The sequence below is a fragment of the Atractosteus spatula genome, chromosome 25 (assembly GCF_055471065.1).
Source record: "Atractosteus spatula isolate fAtrSpa1 chromosome 25, fAtrSpa1.hap1, whole genome shotgun sequence".
Classification (NCBI taxonomy): domain Eukaryota; kingdom Metazoa; phylum Chordata; class Actinopteri; order Semionotiformes; family Lepisosteidae; genus Atractosteus; species Atractosteus spatula.
In genome coordinates, this window is record NC_142730.1 from 1,579,301 (window position 1) to 1,592,132 (window position 12,832).

The following is a 12,832-nucleotide window of genomic DNA, read 5'->3' on the forward strand; positions in this document are numbered from 1 at the left end:
CAGGACCCCAGCGAGCCCAACTGTGTTAGAGACAGAACAAGATGACAGAGCTCTGGGGGAAAACCAGGCTGTCAGCCGTGCAGGGGGACCAGCAGGGGGCGCTCTCTTCCCTCTGGTCCAGAATACACACACTGTGCTGCAGGAGGTGTTAAACTGGGGTCCTGAGCACGGGGCCATTACAGGTCCCAGGACACTGGTCCTGAGAGTGGGGTGTCAAACCCAGAGTCCTGACTGAACCCCACTCTGGGCTGGACAGGCTATCCTCCCTAACTCTTTGGGATGAAAGGCACTTTATAAAGGCAAGAAGTTATTATTAATATGTAAAAATTCTTCAGATGTTTTTGCAGTAGACATCCTGAGCACAAGAGTTGTTGACGTGAAACCAGCTGTGCAGCAGCTGTATCCAGTCTGGGCCAGGTGTCAGGACTTTACCCCCTCCCTCCCCCCGGTGACAAGCCTCTCGGCTGGGTTACTGAGGGTCACTGCCCTTCTGCACACTCACACAGCTGAGCGCTGAGCACAGAAACACACACACACTCACACAGCTGAGCGCTGAGCACAGAAACACACTCACACAGCTGAGCGCTGAGCACAGAAACACACACACACACTCACACAGCTGAGCGCTGAGCACAGAAACACACTCACACAGCTGAGCGCTGAGCACAGAAACACACACACACTCACACAGCTGAGCGCTGAGCACAGAAACACACTCACACAGCTGAGCACTGAGCAGAGAAACACACACACACTCACACAGCTGAGCACTGAGCAGAGAAACACACACACACTCACACAGCTGAGCTGTGAGCAGAGAAACACACTCACACTCACACAGCTGAGCGCTGAGCACAGAAACACACACACTCACACAGCTGAGCGCTGAGCAGAGAAACACACACACACACTCACACAGCTGAGCTCTGAGCAGAGAAACACACACACACACTCACACAGCTGAGCTCTGAGCAGAGAAACACACACACACACTCACACAGCTGAGCTCTGAGCAGAGAAACACACACACACTCACACACACAGCTGAGCTCTGAGCAGAGAAACAAACTCACACAGCTGAGCGCGGAGCAGAGAAACACACACACACTCACACAGCTGAGCGCGGAGCAGAGAAACACACACACATCTGAGCTCTGAGCAGAGAAAGACACACACACATCTGAGCTCTGAGCACAGAAACACACACACACAGCTGAGCGCTGAGCACAGAAACACACACACACAGCTGAGCAGAGAAACACACACAGCTGTGAGTGAGCTGTGAGCTCTGAGTAGAGAAACACACACAGCTGAGCTCTGAGCAGAGAAACACACACACACATCTGAGCTCTGAGCAGAGAAACACACACACACAGCTGAGCGCTGAGCAGAGAAACACACTCACTCACACAGCTGAGCGCAGAGCAGTGAAACACACACACACACACATTGTGCTGTACAGTCTCTCTGTCTCCAGAGAGGATAGCAGGACAGACTGTCTCTCTCTCAGTGCAGCGAGACAGTCCAGTTCCCTCTGTCTCCAGACTCTGTACTTTAACCTGAAGTATTCTGGGGTTCCCTCTTCAGTGTGCTGCCTCAGGCTGGGGGTACACTTAGGGCTGCAGAAGAGATGTGGGCCCAGGCTGAAGGCTCAGATTCAGGTGTGAGGTCAGGGTTACAGCAGGAGTGAGCTTTAGGGGTACCTGGATGGGGTGCAGTCCACCTGACCTCCCACCCGAGACTGTGGCAAACAGCCCCTCTGACGTCACACGCTCCGCGGCTCCGGCAGTGCCGGTGACACACCGTGGACCGCCCACTCGCGTTCGCGCCGGGGCCCCCCAGGGAACCGACTATACCCACCTGCGCGGCCGCTGTTTCCTCCTGGCGACAGCAACGCAAATGTCGCCTGTATCCGCAGAGTTTGTACCGCGCTTCCCTCGCCGAAACCGAGCGGAGTTAAAAACACTAACCCGCCGCGGACGGGCTGTTAATCTTTAACCGGGGGGTGGGGGGGCAGGGGGGCACCCCGCTCGCTGGCCTGACCTTTGTCACTGCCGCGTGTGAGTGTTTGTGCTGGAGGTCAGGGGTCAGGGGCCGCACGGCGCTTTATAAGGAGGACCGAGCCGTGGAAGAGACAGAACCCCCACACCATTTCAAACACAAAGCCTCCTGCCCCGAGAGTCAGGTGAGTTCATTCTTCTACATTTATTTGTGTTACTGAGGCTGGATGTAGCTCACTGGTATGAACTACGTCATGATTCAAATCCTCAATGAGCTTTGTTATTTAAGTTAAGCAATGGTAGCATCATGAAAGCAGGTCTCCTGCACGCATTTATTCGGGCAGATACAATCACTCGGTCAGGAGGGGAGTAAGCGGCAGCCTGATTGTCCCGCCGCCTGGGCTCTGTCCGTGGCCGGTCGCACAGCGGCCCCTGCTGGCCACCCCGGACACTGCAAGCGCCCAGGAGACGGACTGCTGAGGACCTCTCGACTAGAAAGCTTTAAAACGAGCCTCCCCTTTTCCCAGCGTATATTTCCACGTTTTAAACTCTGACAGAACGTTTTCAGGAAATAAAAAAAATTACAATGTACAGAAGTACTTCTGTCATTAATAATAATTCATTATAACTGCAAAGGAACAAGAAGAGCTTTATTCCCAGCTGAAAAGAGAAGAGATGAAACACAACGTTTCGGCTGTGGAGCCTCCTTCAGGTCAGGAATGAACCTATCATCCTTGAGGAATAAGCCTCTACTTGTTCCTTTGCAGCCTGTGCATGCTGACGCAGCTCCTCACCTGAACTAATTCATTATAACTGCCTGCCCACACTGCTGACTTAATTACCCGTCCAAACTATAGTGGTGGAGCTCAGCAGGACCCTGTGGGCCACCCTGCTCGAACCCTGAGCCGACCAGCTCTGGCAAAGTTTCACCCACAGCTGGTGTCATGAGTTACTGTACCAGCCTCTCTGTGCCCAAACCTGCACTGTACTGTGCTTTTACCCTGATCTCACTGGGCTTTACAGCACTGTACTGTGCTTTTACCATGTCTTCATAGATAACAGCTGATGAAAAAGTAGTACAGGTAGTAAAGACAGGTACTGGTGTTTAAGGCAGAGCTAAAACTGTCCTTTAACATGGGCTCTGTGACCTCTGTGTGCTGCAGGAATCAGAGAGAAGATGAAGCTGCCTGTTGCCATTGCAGTGCTGGTCCTGGTACTGGCTGTTCACTCAGGTCAGTGTGTCTGTGTTAACCCCTCTCTCTCTCAGTGCAGTGTTAATGTACTGGAGTGTCCAGTCAGTGTGTCTGTATTAACCCCTCTCTCTCTCTCTCAGTGCAGTGTTAATGTACTGGAGTGTCCAGTCAGTGTGTCTGTATTAACCCCCCTCTCTCTCAGTGCAGTGTTAATGTACTGGAGTGTCCAGTCAGTGTGTCTGTATTAACCCCTCTCTCTCTCAGTGCAGTGTTAATGTACTGGAGTGTCCAGTCAGTGTGTCTGTATTAACCCCTCACTCTCAGTGCAGTGTTAATGTACTGGAGTGTCCAGTCAGCGTGTCTGTATTAACCCCTCTCTCTCAGTGCAGTGTTAATGTACTGGAGTGTCCAGTCAGTGTGTCTGTATTAACCCCTCTCTCTCTCTCAGTGCAGTGTTAATGTACTGGAGTGTCCCTTCAGTGTGTCTGTATTAACCCCTCTCTCTCAGTGCAGTGTTAATGTACTGGAGTGTCCAGTCAGTGTGTCTGTATTAACCCCTCTCTCTCTCTCAGTGCAGTGTTAATGTACTGGAGTGTCCAGTCATTGTGTCTGTATTAACCCCTCTCTCTCTCTCTCAGTGCAGTGTTAATGTACTGGAGTGTCCAGTCAGTGTGTCTGTATTAACCCCTCTCTCTCAGTGCAGTGTTGATGTACTATAGTGTCAGTGTGTCTGTATTAACCCCTCTCTCTCTCAGTGCAGTGTTGATGTACTGGAGTGTCCAGTCAGTGTGTCTGTATTAACCCCTCTCTCTCAGTGCAGTGTTGATGTACTGGAGTGTCTGTGTGTCTGTATTAACCCCTCTCTCTCTCAGTGCAGTGTTAATGTACTGGAGTGTCCAGTCAGTGTGTCTGTATTAACCCCTCTCTCTCAGTGCAGTGTTAATGTACTGGAGTGTCCAGTCAGTGTGTCTGTATTAACCCCTCTCTCTCAGTGCAGTGTTAATGTACTGGAGTGTCCAGTCAGTGTGTCTGTATTAACCCCTCTCTCTCTCAGTGCAGTGTTGATGTACTGGAGTGTCAGTGTGTCTGTATTAACCCCTCTCTCTCTGAGTAGATGCTGCAGAAGAGCCCACTATTGAGGAGCGGTTTGCCAACTTCCACACTCAGGTGAAGGAGTTCACCAGTGACCTGACAGAGAAAGCCAAGACGACCTTTGAACAGATCCACCAGAGTGAATTTGCAGTCAAGACCAGGTACAGCTCTGAGACTCTTTATCAATGTAGAGTAAAGTGAGATCAGGGTAAAACCACAGTGCAGTAAATCACAGTGAGATCAGGGTAAAAGCACAGTGCAGTGCAGTAAAGCCCAGTGAGATCAGGGTAAAACTACAGTGCAGTAAATCACAGTGAGATCAGGGTAAAACCACAGTGCAGTAAATCACAGTGAGATCAGGGTAAAAGCACAGTGCAGTGCAGTAAAGCCCAGTGAGATCAGGGTAAAACCACAGTGCAGTAAATCACAGTGAGATCAGGGTAAAGCACAGTGCAGTGCAGTAAAGCCCAGTGAGATCAGGGTAAAACTACAGTGCAGTAAAGCCCAGTGAGATCAGGGTAAAACTACAGTGCAGTAAAGCCCAGTGAGATCAGGGTAAAACTACAGTGCAGTAAATCACAGTGAGATCAGGGTAAAAGCACAGCACAGTGCAGTCCAGTGCAGTAAATCACAGTGAGATCAGGGTAAAAGCACAGCAAATCACAGTGAAATCAGGGTAAAATCACAGTGCAGTGCAGTAACTCACAGTGAGATCAGGGTAAAAGCACAGCACAGCACAGTGCAGTGCAGTAAATCACAGTGAGATCAGGGTAAAAGCACAGTAAATCACAGTGAAATCAGGGTAAAAGCACAGTGCAGTGCAGTAACTCACAGTGAGATCAGGGTAAAAGCACAGTACAGTGCAGTAAAGCCCAGTGAGATCAGGGTGAAAGCACAGTACAGTGCTGTAAAGCCCAGTGAGATCAGGGTGAAAGCACAGTACAGTGCAGTAAAGCCCAGTGAGATCAGGGTGAAAGCACAGGGAGACACCATGCCAGAGCCCGGCTGGCTCAGGGTTCGAGCAGGGGATCTCTGCCTGCAGGTGATCAGGATGCCTGATGCTCTGTCTCTTCCCCCAGGAACTGGTTCTCAGAGCAGTTTGACAAGGCGAAGCAGAAGTTTGAGGAGACCTTCAAGCAGAAGTGAAGAGACCCCTCTTGTCTGATCTCCCCCTTCTCTCTCCCTGTCCCAGAACCCCGATACCCCTCCTGTCTGATCTCCCCCCTCTCTCTCCCTGTCCCAGAACCCCGATACCCCTCCTGTCTGATCTCCCCCCTCTCTCGCCCTGTCCCAGAACCCCGATACCCCTCCTGTCTGATCTCCCCCCTCTCTCACCCCCACCTTGGCCGCTGTCTCTGATCCCAAGTCTCGAGGGGGGTGTCTTCTGTTTGTCACGTCCAGTATTTGGGGGCTCCGCGTTCAGTAATGAAGGGCGGAGCTGAGCCCGTCTCTGTCTCGCCTCCCCACTCCGCCCTAGACGCGCGGTGACACCCCCCCTCCTCCTGAGGAACGGCCATCAGAAAAGTGGAACGAGTCTGGAACCATCGTCCCCCATCCCAGAATCCCACCGATGGCGAAGGCAATAAAAATCGCTTTTCTAACGAGCGCAGTGGCCTCAGAGTTTCTGTTCAGATTCAGTTGTGTTCCGAGAGAAATGAGAACCTGCCTACAGGTCAAACACATCTGAGCTCTCCTCTCACACATCTGTCTGTATCGGTACTGGTCTCTGAGCCCACCTGTCGGTGTCGATACTCTGTGAACCTGTCTGTCCATCTATTGGTTTCTCACCTTATCTGGCTCTGAACCTGTCTGTCTGTTAATGTGTCCATCTGTGTTTCCTACATAAGAAAGCCCATCTACACACAGACTTTGTGAGATCAGGGTAAAAGCACAGCACGGTGCAGTAAATGACAGTGAGATCATGGTAAAAGCACAGTACGGTGCAGTAAATCACAGTGAGATCAGGGTAAAAGCACAGTTCAGTGCTTCAGGTCTGAACACTTGATAAACATTAATATATTATTCACCTTTTACTGCAGTACTGGCTTCAGGGTGGCCTGTCATAATGAGAAAAGATCGCCTGAGCTCCGTAGTTTTTAAGGATCCCAAGGCATCGATTTCAACAACATGGCTGGGCTGCTTGTTCCACACTCCCACCACCCTTTGTGTAAAGAAGTGCCTCCTGGTCTTCGTTATGAAATGCATTTTTCCCTGTGTCCCCTGGTCCGTGGGTCACTGTCCATCATGAAGTCCGTTGGGTTGACAGTCAGAGCCGGTGAGGATTCTGACTACTTGGACCAGAACCCTCTGCTCAAGACTGAAGAGACTCAGTTCCTCCAGTCTGTCGGTGGGCTGACTTTGACTTGTGTAAGTGGGAACAGTGACAGCAGAGCTGGATTCTGCAGTAACCTGTCCCACTGGGCTTTCACGGGGGGACAGTGGGATGGGCCTCTACCAACTGGCACTGAGGACAGTAAGCACACCGGCTACTTCAGCTACAACTGGCAGTGCAGTGTTCATGTACTGGAGTGTCCAGTCAGTGTGTCTGTATTAACCCCTCTCTCTCAGTGCAGTGTTAATGTACTGGAGTGTCCAGTCAGTGTGTCTGTATTAACCCCTCTCTCTCTCAGTGCAGTGTTAATGTACTGGAGTGTCCAGTCAGTGTGTCTGTATTAACCCCTCTCACTCAGTGCAGTGTTAATGTACTGGAGTGTCCAGTCAGTGTGTCTGTATGAACCCCTCTCTCTCTCAGTGCAGTGTTAATGTACTGGAGTGTCCAGTCAGTGTGTCTGTATGAACCCCTCTCTCTCAGTGCAGTGTTAATGTACTGGAGTGCCCAGTCAGTGTGTCTGTATTAACCCCTCTCTCTCTCTCAGTGCAGTGTTAATGTACTGGAGTGTCCAGTCAGTGTGTCTGTATGAACCCCTCTCACTCAGTGCAGTGTTAATGTACTGGAGTGCCCAGTCAGTGTGTCTGTATTAACCCCTCTCTCTCTCAGTGCAGTGTTAATGTACTGGAGTGTCCAGTCAGTGTGTCTGTATTAACCCCCCTCTCTCTCAGTGCAGTGTTAATGTACTGGAGTGTCCAGTCAGGGTGTCTGTATGAACCCCTCTCTCTCTCAGTGCAGTGTTAATGTACTGTAGTGTCCAGTCAGTGTGTCTGTATTAACCCCTCTCTCTCAGTGCAGTGTTAATGTACTGGAGTGTCCAGTCAGTGTGTCTGTATTAACCCCTCTCTCTCTCAGTGCAGTGTTCATGTGTTAATGGAGTGTCCAGTCACTCAGTGAGTCTGTATTTTCTCATTAAGAAACGCTCTCCACACCACACCATGCTGTCCCGAGCGGGGTCGCCGCCCTGTGATGTCTTATCTGGGGAGACGGGTTGCGCAAACCCCGTGTGTGAAACAGCGCAAACAGAGGCGGGTCCGGGGCTGTCTGGCTCGGACGCGCCGGTTCGATACCATACACACACGTGTACCCGCCCATATCCCGCAAGCCGCCCGCCAACCGCTAGTACTTTTGTATTTATAGTTGCAAATACCTTAGGTGTCCTCGTCTCACTGACTCTCTTCCAAGGCAAAATGGAGAGGAATCACCTGTCGGCGGCCGGAGGCCGGACGCCGGTCTGGCGCGCCCTCGGGCCCTGGGGCCCTGCGCATGCGCGGGCGGGGTGAGCTGACCGCTCCGCCAGCCTATGAGGAGGGGCGGTCCGCGGGCTCGCGCCGCCCGGCTGCAGGGCTTTAGGGCGCGAGCCGCCCGCGCGCCGCACACTGCGGGGTGGAACCGCACGCGAGACAGAGGAGCCCAGCCCGGCGGTCACGAGAGCAGGTCTGGACACGCGCGGATTCCGTGCTGATTGTTAATTGATGATTATCGGCTTGTTAGCAGCCTACAGGCGCCTGAATTCTGATTTCTTTCGTGTCGCATTTATAGCTTCTAAATGTTAAAAGGTGGCATTAAAATTATACAAATTTGTTTCTAGGAAGCATTTTTAAAATAGATTTTACTTTAATCTTTCTTCTCTCTCTCTCCCTCTCCTGCATCTTCGTCTCCTCTGGTCTCCATTCCTCCCTGTCACCCCGAACTCTCACACTCTCTCTGTCCCCGTCACCCCAAACTCTCTCCCTCTCTCATCCCAATTCTCCTGCTCTCCTCCTGTCTCCCCAAACTCAATCCCTCTCTTCTCCCCCTCTGTCCTCCTCTCTCCTCTCTCCTGTGTCTCCTCTCTCCTCTCTCAGACATGGCTGTGAAGCAGGTGACAGTGGTTCTACTGTTTCTTCTCCTACAAGGTAAGAAACCGACTCTCCTGTCTCTCCTGCTCCTCTCCTGGCTGTGTTCCTGGGACTTGTCCCACTGGTCCACACTGGGCTGTGGGCTCAACCCATGACAATCCCTCCCTGTTTATTCTGTATCGGGACTCTGGGATAGAGAATTGATTCCCATTGCTGTACCTGGGAATTTAAGGGGGAGTCTGCATGTTCTGTCAGCCGGTGAGGAGTGTAGCACAAGCCGCAGGATTCTGACCCCAGATTTCCTGTGTACCCACTTATTTACCAGCTGGGGGGTTGTCAAGGGAGAGCTACGCTATCCTGTCCTGTCCTGTGCTGTGCTGTGCTGTCCTGTGCAGTCCTGTTCTGTGCTGTCCTGTCCTCTCCTGTCCTGTGCTGTCCTGTGCAGTCCTGTCTTGTACAGTCTTATCCTGTCCTGTGCAGCCCTGTGCAGGCTTGTCCTGTGCTGTCCTGTCCTCTCCTGTCCTGTGCAGTCCTGTGCTGTCCTGTCCTGTGCAGTCCTGTGCTGTCCTGTCCTGTGCAGTCCTGTCCTCTCCTGTGCTGTCCTGTCCTCTCCTGTCCTGTGCAGTCCTGTGCTGTCCTGTCCTGTCCTCTCCTGTCCTGTGCTGTCCTATGCTGTCCTGTCCTGTGCAGTCCTGTCCTCTCCTGTCCTCTCCTGTCCTGTGCAGCCCTGTCCTGTGCAGTCCTGTGTTGTCCTGTGCAGTCCTGTCCTGTGCTGTCCTGTCCTCTCCTGTCCTGTGCTGTCCTGTGCAGCCCTGTCCTGTGCAGTCCTGTGTTGTCCTGTCCTCTCCTGTCCTGTGCAGCCCTGTCCTGTGCAGTCCTGTCCAGTCCTGTGCTGTCCTGTCCTGTCATACTGTTCCCCCTGTCCCCCTGCAGTCACCCTCGCGCCCGCGGCACCCCAGGGCAGTGCGGAGGAGCCGGCCGGCGGGCTGCTGCAGCTCGCCAGCGAGGCGCTCGGGTACATGCGCGGCCTGTACGCCGACGTGACCGACACCGTCGCCACCTCCGAAACCTGGAAGCTCCTCAAGGATATGCTGCCAGACGACCCGTTCGGCGAGGCCAGCAAGCTGCCCAAGTCAGTGCCTGCTCGCAGACGGGGGCCTGAGGGGGGAGCGGGGGCTCACACGCCGGACACGCCTCTCTCTCCCGTACAGGAAGTGTGTCACACGCCGGACACGCCTCTCTCTCCCGTACAGGAAGTGTGTCACACGCCGGACACGCCTCTCTCTCCCGTACAGGAAGTGTGTCACACGCCGGACACGCCTCTCTCTCCCGTACAGGAAGTGTGTCACACGCCGGACACGCCTCTCTCTCCCGTACAGGAAGTGTGTCACACGCCGGACACGCCTCTCTCTCCCGTACAGGAAGTGTGTCACACACCGGACACGCCTCTCTCTCCCGTACAGGAAGTGTGTCACACGCCGGACACGCCTCTCTCTCCCGTACAGGAAGTGTGTCACACGCCGGACACGCCTCTCTCTCCCGTACAGGAAGTGTGTCACACACCGGACACGCCTCTCTCTCCCGTACAGGAAGTGTGTCACACGCCGGACACGCCTCTCTCTCCCGTACAGGAAGTGTGTCAGGCAGTGTGTGAGCGGCTCTCAGGCAGCGCTGGTGTGGCGCCCCTTCCTGGAGGAGTGATGCCGGTTGGGAACGTGGTCTGAACCTCTCTCCCCGTGTGTGTCTCCCCGCAGGACGATCACCAGCCAGGTGGAGGCGGTGAGCAGCGCGGTGAAGGGCTTCGCTGCAGCCTACTATGACGACCACATCAAGGGCGTGGCCCAGCCCTTAGTGGGCTGGGCCAGCACCACGGCCGTGTCCTTCTGGGACAAGCTCAAGGTCCAGTACGACCAGATCTGGACGCCCACACCGACGGCCGCCCCGGCGTACAGATAGAGTCCTGGCTGTGGGGGCTCGGGATGTTCATCCTGCACAACCCGCCCTGCTCTCCCGAACCACACTCGTCGAAGACCAGGCGCCTGCCCGAAACCCACCGGCATCGCAGACGAGCTGGGAGAACCGGGACAATGACATTCCTAGAGGGCGAAGACACCCCCCCCCCCGTCTCCTAATGAATAAATACGGGTAACATGTGCCCCTTTCCTGACACCCTTTCCTAACAACAGCTCCGTCTGTTATCCGGGTTTTCCCGAGTAATGCTCCCTTAGGACCTTCCCGGACCCGACGCAGCTCAGCTCCTCACTCGCGGCTTCAACACCGACCAGAGGAGAATCCCACGGACAATTGGCCTGTCCCGGAGAGTCACCCCGAAGTGTTCCAGATGTTCTCCCACTTCTCTCCCCTCTGTGCTCCTCCTGTCTACCTGTCTGTAACACCGTGGCCGACACACTGCCGTCGGCTTCTCAATAAACACCTGTTACCCACAGCTGTGACGCTGGTTTCTCACACGGAGAAGAGCGAGAGGGCAGAGCAAGTGAGCGAGGGAGGCGCACCACAGGGGTGATCAAGTGACAGGGTGGGAGGCGCACCACAGGGGTGATCGAGGGACACAGGGAGGCGCACCACAGGGGTGATCAAGTGACACAGGGAGGCGCACCACAGGGGTGATCGAGGGACAGAGTGGGAGGCGCAACACAGGGGTGATCAAGTGACACAGGGAGGCGCACCACAGGGGTGATCAAGTGACACAGGGAGGCGCAACACAGGGGTGATCAAGTGACACAGGGAGGCGCACCACAGGGGTGATCGAGGGACAGAGTGGGAGGCGCAACACAGGGGTGATCAAGTGACACAGGGAGGCGCACCACAGGGGTGATCAAGTGACACAGGGAGGCGCACCACAGGAGTGATCGAGTGAGAGGGTGGGAGGCGCACCACAGGGGTGATCGAGTGACACAGGGAGGTGCACCACAGGGGTGATCCAGTGACAGAGTGGGAGGCGCACCACAGGGGTGATTGAGGGACAGAGTGGGAGGCGCACCACAGGGGTGATTGAGTGACACAGGGAGGGGCACCACAGGGGTGATCGAGTGACAGAGTGGGAGCCGCAACACAGGAGTGATTGAGTGACACAGGGAGGCGCACCACAGGGGTAATCGAGTGACAGAGTGGGAGGCGCAACACAGGGGTGATCGAGTGACAGAGTGAGGGGTGGATCAGAGGAGTGGAGGAGTGACACAGGGAGGTGCAACACAGGAGTGATCGAGTGACACAGGGAGAGGGAGAGGTGTAAAGGAATGTCTAACACTGCAGTGTTCATCCAGCACTGTACACCTAATACAACACTGCACAACTAATACAGCACTGTACATCTAATACAACACTGCACAGCTAATACAGCACTGCACAGCTAATACAACACTGCACAGCTAATACAGCACTGCACAGCTAATACAACAGTGTATAGCTAATACAACACTGCACAACTAATACAACACTGTACACCTAATACAACACTGCACAGCTAATACAGCACTGTACATCTAATACAAAACTGTACACCTAATACAACACTGTACATCTAATACAACATTGTACACCTAATACAACACTGCACAGCTAATACAGCACTGTACACCTAATACAACACTGCACAGCTAATACAGCACTGTACATCTAATACAACAGTGTACGCCTAATACAACACTGCACAGCTAATACAGCACTGTACAGCTAATACAACACTGCACAGCTAATACAGCACTGTACATCTAATACAACAGTGTACGCGTAATACAACACTGCACAGCTAATACAACAGTGTACACCTAATACAACACTGCACAGCTAATACAGCACTGTACATCTAATACAACAGTGTACGCCTAATACAACACTGCACAGCTAATACAACAGTGTACACCTAATACAACACTGCAAAGCTAATACAACACTGTACATCTAATACAACACTGCAAAGCTAATACAGCACTGCACAGCTAATACAACAGTGTACACCTAATACAACAGTGCACAGCTAATACAACACTGCACAGCTAATACAGCACTGTACATCTAATACAACACTGCACAGCTAATACAGCACTGCACAGCTAATACAGCACTGTACATCTAATACAACACTGCACAGCTAATACAACACTGTAGACCTAATACAACACTGCACAGCTAATACAGCACTGTACATCTAATACAACACTGCACAGCTAATACAACACTGTAGACCTAATACAACACTGCACAGCTAATACAGCACTGCACAGCTAATACAACACTGTACACCTAATACAACAGTGTACAGCTAATACAACAGTGCACAGCTAATACAACAGTGTA

At 53.0% G+C, this 12,832-nt stretch overlaps 2 protein-coding genes across 2 annotated transcripts; both read left to right on the forward strand.

The window, feature by feature from the left end:
* The first annotated feature begins 2,079 nt into the window (after positions 1 to 2,079).
* Positions 2,080 to 5,890, forward strand: apoc1 (apolipoprotein C1). The gene is made up of 4 exons (XM_088904931.1): positions 2,080 to 2,185; positions 3,164 to 3,232; positions 4,308 to 4,446; positions 5,365 to 5,890. The coding sequence occupies exons 2-4, from the start codon at positions 3,178 to 3,180 to the stop codon at positions 5,429 to 5,431; spliced, it is 261 nt and encodes an 86-aa protein (XP_088761057.1). The 5' UTR covers positions 2,080 to 2,185; positions 3,164 to 3,177; the 3' UTR covers positions 5,432 to 5,890.
* Positions 5,891 to 8,027: 2,137 nt separating this feature from the next.
* On the forward strand, positions 8,028 to 10,961 carry apoc4 (apolipoprotein C4). The gene is made up of 4 exons (XM_088905549.1): positions 8,028 to 8,111; positions 8,522 to 8,572; positions 9,449 to 9,647; positions 10,270 to 10,961. The coding sequence occupies exons 2-4, from the start codon at positions 8,524 to 8,526 to the stop codon at positions 10,469 to 10,471; spliced, it is 450 nt and encodes a 149-aa protein (XP_088761675.1). The 5' UTR covers positions 8,028 to 8,111; positions 8,522 to 8,523; the 3' UTR covers positions 10,472 to 10,961.
* The last annotated feature ends 1,871 nt before the right edge of the window (positions 10,962 to 12,832 follow it).

Bases quoted from the DNA above. Each gene is read 5' to 3' on its own strand.
- apoc4 (XM_088905549.1), top strand. From the start codon at position 8,524: ATGGCTGTGAAGCAGGTGACAGTGGTTCTACTGTTTCTTCTCCTACAA. The intron at 8,573-9,448 runs GTAAGAAACCGA...GTCCCCCTGCAG, and splicing joins ACTGTTTCTTCTCCTACAAG to TCACCCTCGCGCCCGCGGCA. The intron at 9,648-10,269 runs GTCAGTGCCTGC...GTCTCCCCGCAG, and splicing joins GAGGCCAGCAAGCTGCCCAA to GACGATCACCAGCCAGGTGG.
- apoc1 (XM_088904931.1), top strand. From the start codon at position 3,178: ATGAAGCTGCCTGTTGCCATTGCAGTGCTGGTCCTGGTACTGGCTGTT. The intron at 3,233-4,307 runs GTCAGTGTGTCT...CTCTCTGAGTAG, and splicing joins GGTACTGGCTGTTCACTCAG to ATGCTGCAGAAGAGCCCACT. The intron at 4,447-5,364 runs GTACAGCTCTGA...CTCTTCCCCCAG, and splicing joins GAATTTGCAGTCAAGACCAG to GAACTGGTTCTCAGAGCAGT.